Genomic DNA, 10,828 nt, shown 5'->3' on the forward strand with positions numbered 1-10,828 from the left:
CTCTGAATCTCACAAAAATCCATAACTGACACGAAAGTGAAGCTAACTGAAGTCTGTTTCAGAGCTGATACAAAGTGCAGTGGACATAACATCTGATTATAGACAATTTTGTGGTATTATTAACAATCAAATGATCTCGGTTGGTTTATGAGACAGTTTGGTTTATGGTTTATGAAAACGGACCATGTTCACACACACACACACACACACACATCAACTATTTACATGACACATCTGTACAAATATGGACAAAATGAGACCTCACTTCCTTTCCAGTTAGTGCTTGTTCAGATTGTTTGTCACCAAGAGTAATGAGACAAGGTCCAGAACACAGGTGAGTCAATATTTACTGATATCTTTGCCTCAGATACACTGTGCCACTGCAAAAAAAAAAAAAAAAAAACAGTCTGACAAAGCACTCTACTCTGTGACTGTTACTTGACAGACCAGTTTATTTCTGCCGTTTTTTTGAACATCGGTAGAACAAAACTCTTTAAATAGTGTTATTTATTTCAGTGTCTCTTATCTTTTTTTGACCAAAGGATGGCAAAAACTGAAAGAGTTATACGTTTATGAGGTGTATATATATATATATATAAAAGTCTTATTAAATTCCTGTCTCTATCTCTATGGTCTCAGCCACAGAGTGGAGTCCGTCCTCCCCCTGCAAAATGACCACGTTGCCCTGTCCTTCCTGCTCTTGCACGAATATGCACTTGGCGTTTCCGTCGGAGACGATGATTTCTATAATGTCCTCTGTCAGCTCTATTCGTTTGGACCTCCCTTCCTCCTCCCCCTCCTCCTCCTCTTCTTCCGCGGCACCGTGGAACGTTCCGGAACCGACCATCACCTCTTCGGCGTGAGGCACCACGTCGAACTCGTTTAGGGTCTGGACAAACACCACCGCCTGTCCCATCTCCTCCATCTTGTCTGCCGCCTCCGCCCCCTTACCGCACATTTTCCTCGGCCTGCCTCTCACGGGTGCGGCGTGGGCCGCGTCCGCGACCCCTGACCCCGCGTCTTCGGGTTTGTGGCTGTGAGACTGGAGGTGTCGCTGCAGGCTCTGCATCAGCGTGTACCCTGCCCCGCACACCTGGCATTTATAAGGCTTCTCGTCCAGGTGAGACTTCATGTGCCGTCGCAGTTTGGTCGCCATGGTGTAGCCCTTCCCGCACACCTCGCACTTGTGGGGCCTGTCCCCGGTGTGGAGGCGCTCGTGCGCCCGGAGCGTGTGCGGGTCTCGCAGGGCTTTCCCGCACACGGGGCACAGGTAAGCCTCCCCCGTGTGGGAGATGAGATGCCGCCGCAGCTCGGGAGCCTGGGAAAAGTGCTGGTCGCAGTGGTCGCATTTGTAGGGTTTCTCTCCGGTGTGGATGCGCAGGTGGCCCTGCAGGTTGCCCCGCTGGCGGAAGCATTTGCCGCAGTGGGGGCAGGCGTAGGGTCTCTCGCCTGTGTGCAGACGCATGTGGTTCCTAAGAGAGCCGGTGTTGGCCAGTTCTTTGTCACATTCCGGGCACTTGATTTTGGGCGGCTGGTAGTTGACCTCTTTGTTGCGGTGGCTCTCCCTGTGGATGCGTAAGGACGGTCGGCGGGCGAAGGCTTTGCCGCACACGTCGCAGACGAAGGGTTTCTGGCCGGTGTGGAGAACCTCGTGTTCTTTGAGATCCCGTTTCAGGCCATAGCTCTTGTCACATTGCTGGCATTTGTAGGGTCTCTCCCCACGATGCATCAGGAGATGAGCGCGATAACTCTCCTGGGAGCTGTAGCTCTTCCCACACTCGGTACAGCGATAGGGCTTCAGGGGTGCATGGGTGAATTTATGCTTCTTCAGATGGCACAGCTGAAAAAAACTCTTGTCGCACTGGTCACATTTATACCTCCTCTCTCGCGTGTTAAAGTGCAGGAGGTCAGAGGTCTCGCCGCTCGGCCTGGCCTCTGGAGCCCTCCGCTGTTCCGCTGATTCCTGTTTCTGGGTCTCTTTTGAGTTTGTGCCCTCGTTCAGTGCCGAGCCTGTTTCCGTAGCGACGGTCTCGGCGCTATTCGTAACCTCTGACGACGAGGTCATTTCCTGACCCGCTTGCTCTTGGGTTCGACTCTTGGGCTGCTGCAGACGTCGGTGGATGCGGCTGGCCAAAGAGTGGACTTTCCTGGGTTTAGCTGCCAGGCGAGAACTGGCTCTCGGAGCTCCTCTAAGCTGCTCGGGTAATTCTGAGACCTTTTGCTCAGGGGTGTTCTCTGCATTCTGGACTGCTCTTTCCGCTTGGGTGAGCCCTGTGTTATTACAGTCAGCAGGCTGAGAAAGCGCTTTAAGTCCATGCCTCTCCCCGCCATCCCCATCCTCGTCCTCTCCGTTCTGTTTGGGTCCCGTAGACGAACAGGTTGTTTGGCGTTTGTGCCCAGGTCTCCTTTTCATTTGGAAAATTCGGGGCCTGTTTCTCTGAACCTGCGCCGGGGTTCTGTCCTCAGACTCCTCCAGTGATTCCACAAGTGTTATGGCCATCTCCTCTGGTTTCTCTGCAACCACTGTGTCTGCACCTGTTTAAAAAAAACAGAATATGACAAACAGAAGACAAAAGATAATCCTCTGTATATACTTGGGTTTAAACAATAACAGGACTGACAACTATCACATTTCGGAGATGAAGAAATTGTTCATTTCTAACATAACCTGACTAAATCTTCGTGATAAAATTGACCAAAACTGAAATACGTTTGCAGCATTGAAAAAAAGCTCACCCAGAAAATTCTACTACTACTGAATAGCACAGGAGGTTGTATTTGGGGTGCAGTCTGACAGAATGATCTGTATTTAAGTCAGAAATCTTGAGCCATATGTCTGTGTGTGTGTGTGTGTGTGTGTGTGTGTGTGTGTGTGTGTGTGTGTGTGTGTGTGTGAGTGTGTGTGTGTGTGTGTGTGTGTGTGTGTGTGTGTGTGTGTGTGAGTGTGTGTGTGTGTGTGTGTGTGAGTGTGTGTGTGTGTGTGTGTGTGTGTGTGTGAGTGTGTGTGTGTGTGTGTGTGAGTGTGTGTGTGTGTGTGTGTGTGAGTGTGAGTGTGTGTGTGTGTGTGTGTGTGTGTGTGTGTGTGTGTGTAACTGAGAACAAAGTACCCTGTGCCTCCTGCGCTTTGTGAGGTGCGCCCTGTTTTTGGGGTTTTCCCGTTGTATCCGAAGGCTTTTCGTCTGGCTCCGCCGATTCAGCGCACCTGGCCTTGTCCTCTGACCAGGTAAGAAGCTCCGTTCCTGGGCTTATGTCCTGACAAGCCTGCAGACACAACTTTCCATCCACCTCACAGACACTAACGTTCCGTTCCTGAGCGCTCCGCGCGTTACAGGCAAACCTGCAGGGAGCCAGAGAGAGAGAGAGACAGAGAAGGCATCAGAATCTCAGTCTCCTATCCCATGACTACATTAACACAAGTGCCTTTTTATTACAGTAAGGCCGAAAGCATATCACGTCGGCACCTGACTGACTCTTAGCAAAACTCAGAGTGCGAGACTTTAAAGATTGCCATCTAGCCCTGGTGCTTTTCTTTCATTCTACCACAACATCACATTGCTCCTTCTGTGTGTCTCAGCAAAGGTTCTGAAGAATATTGGTCTCTTCAAATTACAGGTATTTAGCTGCAAAGTAAGCCTTTCAACACACTGATTAATCACGTCATCTGAAGTTCACAGATGTTAAAAAAAAAAGAAAAAACACCTCTGTCCATTTGTGTATAATGATGTGTGTCTAGAAGAAAAAAAACATTGGAATCGCGTGAACTAAATAATGAAATCGTAACCCTGCTGTTATGTGATATGTTTATTTCTTTAACTGAGCGTTCAGAAAACAGTCATTTATAGTTCAGGTGAATTATATATTAGAAATAATAATAATCATCACTTAAGTCCTCAGAACATACCTCACCCAATACAACCGGTCAAGCAGTTCTCCCTCGGCCTCCTTTTGACATATTTCTTTTGGGGAAATCTGAGACAATACAAAAAAAAAAAAAAAGAGTAGGATGAAGTCATTACACTCTGGGTTAAGTAATGACACTCATTATTCCTTTGACCACATGACTAAACCCCACATTAATTTCAAATGGCTTAGGACGTCATTAAAACAGATCAGCAAAATATCTGCGCTTAGTCAGATGCAAATCTGCACTTGTGTATACCTCCTTCAATCTCTCAGGATCCTGGCCTTTCTCTGCTGTGTCTAGGCCTAACAGGGTCCCTTTCTGTAGTGCACGGCCAACACACCACAGTCCCAGCTGTCCATCTTTGGCCAGAGAGGGGCCCAGGGTCAAACCTCGGGGAACGGCATTCAGGACACTGTGGAGAGACTGGTGTCCAAATGCAGTGTCCCTCATGTTCTCCGAGGAATCTCTCTCAATGCCTGCGGACACTAAATCCAGATGAGGCACATGTGATTTATGACTGAGGTTTCTTCTGGGGAGGCACGCAGCCTAAAACGTAATGTAACTGTTACCAAGTAACCACATCCAGTGTTTGAAGCGAAAGCACCCCCAGTGCAAAGTGTCATCTTATGCAGATCAGTATTTTCACGGTGCAACGAGAAAAAGCTTCGTGTACAGTTGTACACATTACACTTTAAATGTACCCTATTATACTTTAGTGATTCGTCAGTTATAAGCTTGTTGGGTTAAATGGGAGGAAAAAAAAAACCCTGACAACTTTCTAATGTAGATACACAGCTATCGGGTGCGCGAGCATGCGCGCCTCCGCGGCAAGACAAATTTCGGCGCTAACTCAATCCTGCAAACAAGTCAATATTTTGATTCAGCAAAGCATGGACCTTTGTTGTGCAAAACGTCTAATAATCATGTTTGTTAGAAAGGAGTATTTTCATTATAATAACATGGAGGGACAGGTGAGTCGGTCAACGAAATCACAATTCAACTCAACATAGCGGTTCGTTAGCTTATGCGCAACAAAGCTAGTTAGCCTAGCCAGCCAACAGTCATCGTAGTGTTACATGATTTACTAGCATTGCTTGCAAACCTGGCTGTCCAGTGCTAGGTTAGTTAGCTCTTTTTCCCATATTAATACTAATTGGCTTTATAGTATTGTAACAAAGTAACTGAATGTACTGTCTGTTGTTTATGCCAGCAACGTCTGTGTCAGTTACGATGTTTCACTACTTGGGCTAAGTCACTGTATTAGCACATGAGTTACTGGGGAGAAACCATCCACCATTATTACTAACACTTGTTTCACAGCTAAAGTAGCTACGCTAGCTACATAGTGAACTGATGTTAAAAGCCAGGTAGCGAGCAAGCTAACGTAGCTAAACCTGAAAATTCGTGGTCAGGCTAACTCGCTAGGACAGCACCCTTTGCCTGGATATTTTACGTTACTTATTAAGTTTGCAGGTAATGATAGTGTTTACAGTTATTTATGGTAAATGAGTGAGAGATAGTATCAACTAACTCAGGGCTATGTTTCTTCGGCGTATTGGCCAAGTGAATGTCTTTTTTTCTCCATCCAAAACTCCGGGAAAATCATCGTTCTCCAGCATAGACGAGCACCATCCGGAAGTGTATTTATGTACAACTGCCACAAGCTAAATCTTCCCAGTAGAAACATTTCCCCTATGTACAGTGGAAAAACAACATTATAACGAGTGCTGGAAAGAAAAGAAATAAAACTGCAAAATATTATATAAGCGAAACTGAGCATATGCTAACCTTATTCTTACAGTTAGACCTCATATCTTTTCATTCGGAAAGGAGAAATCATATTTTTCGTTACTGATAACCTTCTAAGACGCACCTATTGTCCACATGCCAATCATGAACACACCTTCAAAGGTGAAAAACCAGATGCGCTGCTGAAATGCAGTATTAAAACAGTTTAAAGAGTAGACAAATCAAAGATCAGTCTCTCCGGAGTATGCAGTTCTTCATCGCATGCAGTTTTGACAAACGTGTTTTGATGAATGATTTGCACAAATAAACTTAGAATGTATTGCTGTGAAGTTGGCGTACGTAAATACGTCTTGTAGAAGAAGATAGACAATTTTATGTCTTTCCTCTGCTAATTTTACTGTTCATTGAGAGTAGTCAACATGTCCATGCTTTAAAACCCACTGACAAGAGAATTGCAAGTTTGTAATTATAGTGACTGTTCTTGTGTGACTATGCAATTCAAGAGTGCTCACGCTGTTCTAAGAGCACAGCAGGACTCTACACGGTCCAGATCTGCTTCTCATCAGTCCTCTAAGGCATTTTCCCCTCTCTGTTGTCAGGCTCATAATGTCACGCTGAGGTGGGAGTAGAAGGGGTTTCTTTCCTCGCTCCCAGAGCCATGGCCGATTCTCCCGATGTTCACGACCACTCTCCTCTCAGCGCTGACTTTGACTGCACCGCAGAGTAGGCCTGCATCCCTCCTTTTCTCTGCTCTACCTGGTTAATCTCTGTAGTCAGCGGATCTTATAAGTGAAATGTATTTGTTGTTGTACAGACTCTGGGTTGTACTCACAAAGCTAAGGTTCAGTGCTAAAGGCACTTATTCTGTTGTAAAGCCATTAAGAGAGATAGAAGATGAAAGAGTTAAAAACCTGCTTTAGTTTGCAGTGAAAACTGGAGGACAGTTACATTGAGTTACGACTGAGCTACTACTAAAATTACTGCCGAGCTTCTCGTTCTCAAAAGGTTGTTACTAACATAGTACTCCGCTTATTATGTGCATAGTCACGTTTGTAGAACTGTTGTGCATGTAATATGGTGACTCCAACATTTTTCATGTATCTGTAATAAAAAAAAAAAAAAAAGGTAAGCACTAGTAGAAAATAACTCCAAATTACACAATTACAGTCAGATTGAAGACACTGAGGCTCCTGAGTTAGAAAACTCCAGTCGGTGTTTGAACGGCCAACTGATTCTCTGTGCTGCTGAAAACCAACACAAATTAGACTTCTGGTGTGAGTATATTGGAATCCAAATAACATTCACAATGATAAGTCTATGAAGATAAAAGGATGGTTCTAGTGAAAATCTGTAGGCTGATTGCATCACCACTTCTGTCTGTGGCGGTCAGAAAAACTTAGGTTTTTGTTTTCTTCAGTAACGTAGATATTATTTGTCCTGTCAGTTTTTAAAATCAGGCTTTAATAATCACAGCCGTAAAACCAGGTGAAAAACAGAACCTGTTATGGACTATAGAGATACAACGTGATAGATAATTTCATCCAACCTTTGGTACCTGTTGTCTCAGTTTGTGAAGAATGCAAGGAGTATTTTGTGGATGAGTGCCCTACCCATGGACCCCCAGTCTTTGTGCCAGACACCCCAGTGCCGGAGGGCATCCCAAACAGGGCTGCCCTCACCGCCCCCTCTGGCATCGAGGTGATTGAGGAGGGGGACGAGGTGGATGTGTGTTGCGTCGATAAAGGCTTCTCTAAAGGGGCCATTTTCGGCCCCTATCAGGGAGAGGTTGTGTCTCAGGACAAGTCTTCCGGATTCTTCTCCTGGGTGGTGAGTTGCAAACCCACTTCTTCCTCTGTGCATATCATGTTTTTATGTTGTTCAGCTGGATGACAAACTGTTGGAATAGCCATTTATGTCCAAATACATTTTGTTGTGTCAGTCATCTAATCTCTAAACTGCTCTTTTAATACTTATGTATTGCTGCTCTTTTCTCCTCAGCTCGTGGATGAAAATAACTTATACAAATCTATCGATGGCAGTGACGAAACCAAGGCAAATTGGATGAGGTGATTTTTGTTATTCTTTCATTTCAAGGTGGGACTATATGCAAATGACCACATGCAAACACTTTCATGATTGACAGCCTCCCCTTTTTCAGATAGACCTCCCTTTTATCTGTCCATGTGTCTTTGAGTGTTGGATATTTCACCTAAGCTCATATGGTAGTTATTAGTCAATGTTTTAAGCTCTTTCGCTCGGTCACTGCGCTTTATAATTGTATGTTCGGCGCGCGTGTGTTATGTTCTAAAGGCCTTTTGCTCTTCCTCAGGTACGTGCGTAACTCTTGCGAGGAGGCTGAGCGGAACCTGACGGCGTTCCAGCATGGAGAGCACATTTACTTCCGTGTGTGTCGGGATCTGTGCATGGGGGAGAGGCTGCGTGTGTGGTACAGTGACGACTACATGGGCAGACTGCACAGCGTGGCACAAGACCAGGACGCCCCCGACACCAGCCTGTGTGCAGGTTAGACATCTATCGTGTTTTAGCTCTATGCTCACATCTCTCTGATAGCTTAAGTGATTACACAGTGAGATGGATTGGATGGGCGAATATTTATTAGCAATGCACAGTGTCGTTCCCCGTGTTTTTGCACGCGTTGCGTTCGGTTCTATGCAACTGGTGTGATCTTCTAGCCTCAGCTTTGCGCCTAGTTCAGAATGACCCTGAATTTACGCTGAACGACATCTCTCGTGCCTTCCCTCACCTGCCCCTTCTCTCTCTGGAAGTTGTGAAAGACCAGCCGGTTTGGTCCAGCCCGTGGAACGTGACGGCCCGAGATCGGGAGGCCACGCAGGCCCTGATCGAGCATTACGGCTCGCCTGAGATCCAGTCTCTCCTGAGCGACCGGACCACCAGAACCAAACAGATCTTCGAGATCATTGCGGAGCGCATGGCGGCGCAGGGCTTCCTCATCAGCGACCTGTCGGGCAAGGCGGGTGAACGCTGCTTCCAGAAGTGGCGAAACATGGAACGCACGTACAAGGACTACGTGCTGGCGCGGAAGAAAACGGACGCGGGACGCAGGAAACAGCCCGAGTTTTTCGAGCAGTTCCACGCCCTCATGGGACAGAGACTCAGCTCCAAACTGGCCGCCGCCGCCGACCCCTCGAGCCGGTATGACCTTAACGAAAACGTCTCCGATTCTCTCATCTCTACACTAAATTACTCCAGATACACATACGCGTACATACTGTATTCTCCATATCTAAAATAGATTTACTTTGATTTTATTCTGGTTCCATGGTGTTTCCTACCATGGGTCATCTAACTGGGGCAAAGGGGTTACAGGTTTTGATAAGTAACTTAGACGCGAGGCCATCTTAATGAAGGTGAATCTAAAGATGATGTCGCGGCAGACGTTGTTGAGAATTCCGAGTATGACGTTTACATAAATCGTACCAGCTCTGGTGCCCGCATGCGAGTGGCCAAGGTGAAGCCAAAGGCTCTTGTCACACGCCCACTGCCCCGCCCATTCATGCTGTCATTGTGCCTGCCAGCAACCTCATGACGGTGAGTGTCCCGGGCACCGCCTCCCCTGAGACGGACGCCGTCGGCGAGCCGGAATCCGCGAAACGAACCTCAAACACCGGAAGGGCCTCGTATCCCAGGCTTCCGAAACCCAACCAGAGGAAAGAGGAGAGAGCGGAAAAACGAGTGCAGAAAAGGAGGAGGAGGTCCTGGCTCGGAGACAACAGAGGTTTGTCTGTGTCTTCTGTCTGTGTCCTTGTCCGTGTGTATGTTTGTGTTTACTTACTATGAGTCACTCGACTTGAGTGTTTGTGCAGTTCTGTCCCTTTAACATAGTCATTCCCCCCCCCCTCACTCATGTTCTCTGGTTGTGTTTTTGTCTGGATGCCTTAAGCCACAGAGAACGGAGGGGTCTCCACGGTGTGGTCTGACAAACGGGTCACCAATCAGGACATCGAGGCTACAGAGGCCCTGGTGGAACTGTACGCCTCCCCAGAGATCCAGGGCCTGATACGCCAGAATAAAACTCGCACCAAGAGGATCTTTGAGATCATCGCCTCCCGACTGAAGGAGCAGGGCTTTCCCATCAGCGACGTTCCCGAACGTGCCGGGGAACGCTGCTTCCAGAAGTGGCGGAACCTGGCCCGCGCCTACAAGGAGTACGTGCTGCACCCCGAACGGCCCGACTCCGCCAAAAAGAAGCCGCCGCCCTGTTTTCAGCAGCTGCAGGACTTACTGGGACACCGGCTGGAGGTGCAGCCTCGCGACCTGCCATCTGAGGTGGAGGTGCACGCGTGTGATGGAGAGGCCGGTCCCGAGACCGACGCGGAGATGGAGGGATCCAGTCAGACGCTGCTGAACATTGTCGAAGTTCCGGCCAGTCCCAGCGAAGGGGCCAGCGTCACGGAACGGGTCGGCTGCGTGCCCGACGCCTCCTCGCAGGTCGGGAACCACGCCTTCCACGGGGCGGGCTCCGCCGCTAAACGCAGGCGGCTGGCCGACGCGGCCGAGCTGTTCCGTGGGTTTCGGGAAGAGGACAGGATTCGGGAGTTGGAACGGGAGCACAGGGCGGAACATCGGTTTCAGCAACTCAGGATCCTGCTGCAGGAGCAGCACGCCGAGACGACCGCCCTTCTGAAAGAGCTGATCTCCGCAGTCAAGAGCCAAAAACAGTGACGGAGTTTTAACACGAAGGAACAACCTTTTTTTTGCGGGTTTTTTTTTTTTTTTTTACTCTTTGATATAGCAGATCTAGTAATAACGGAATTCTCTTTGCCTCTTTTGTAAAAGAAAACATTAAAGACATTCTCCAGTATTATATGTAGCACTAAACAGGGTTTGATTTTTTTCCCCTCTGGGGTCAGAACCACCTTCCCGTTTGTTACAGTCCATGAAAATGTTCACTGGGTTTTTGTTAGAGACTTTGTCTGTGGTGACTGAGATGTAATTTTTTTGCCAAATTTATTAGTCTTAGTAATTTATACATTCAATAATCAATCAGTAAATGTAGGTTATAAGACACATGACAAGTGTGGCGATGATAAAAAAAAAAAAAAAGAAAAAAAAAAAGAAACAGGTTCTTGAATATTCCATTTCAGTGATTCTCAACTCCAGTCCTGGGGGCCCACTGTCCAGCATGTCTTTGTT

The 10,828-nt window shown here is 47.3% G+C and overlaps 2 protein-coding genes across 2 annotated transcripts; one reads left to right on the plus strand and one right to left on the minus strand.

Moving 5' to 3' along the window:
- Positions 1–607: 607 nt before the first annotated feature.
- Positions 608–5,455, minus strand: znf408 (zinc finger protein 408). The gene is made up of 5 exons (XM_030793783.1): positions 5,436–5,455; positions 4,160–4,389; positions 3,902–3,969; positions 3,108–3,337; positions 608–2,535 (listed from the first exon to the last, which is right to left on the minus strand). Coding segments are annotated over exons 1-5 (2,457 nt in total). The 5' UTR covers positions 5,437–5,455.
- Positions 4,837–10,357, plus strand: LOC115829635 (uncharacterized). Its single transcript, XM_030793795.1, has 9 exons — positions 4,837–4,875; positions 6,253–6,376; positions 6,821–6,927; positions 7,221–7,480; positions 7,652–7,719; positions 7,983–8,176; positions 8,440–8,827; positions 9,211–9,410; positions 9,576–10,357. Exons 2-9 carry the CDS (start codon positions 6,312–6,314, stop codon positions 10,355–10,357), a joined length of 2,064 nt encoding a protein of 687 aa, XP_030649655.1. The 5' UTR covers positions 4,837–4,875; positions 6,253–6,311.
- The last annotated feature ends 471 nt before the right edge of the window (positions 10,358–10,828 follow it).

This window comes from Chanos chanos, chromosome 2, assembly GCF_902362185.1.
Source record: "Chanos chanos chromosome 2, fChaCha1.1, whole genome shotgun sequence".
NCBI lineage: Eukaryota > Metazoa > Chordata > Actinopteri > Gonorynchiformes > Chanidae > Chanos > Chanos chanos.

Excerpts from the sequence above, each read along its gene's own strand:
- LOC115829635 (XM_030793795.1), top strand. The coding sequence starts at position 6,312 with ATGGCCGATTCTCCCGATGTTCACGACCACTCTCCTCTCAGCGCTGAC. Across the intron at positions 6,377-6,820 it reads GACTTTGACTGCACCGCAGA|TCAGATTGAAGACACTGAGG; the intron begins GTAGGCCTGCAT and ends ACACAATTACAG. Across the intron at positions 7,720-7,982 it reads ACCAAGGCAAATTGGATGAG|GTACGTGCGTAACTCTTGCG; the intron begins GTGATTTTTGTT and ends GCTCTTCCTCAG.
- znf408 (XM_030793783.1), bottom strand. Across the intron at positions 3,970-4,159 it reads ATCCTGAGAGATTGAAGGAG|ATTTCCCCAAAAGAAATATG; the intron begins GTATACACAAGT and ends GTATTGTCTCAG. Across the intron at positions 3,338-3,901 it reads GACCGGTTGTATTGGGTGAG|GTTTGCCTGTAACGCGCGGA; the intron begins GTATGTTCTGAG and ends GGCTCCCTGCAG.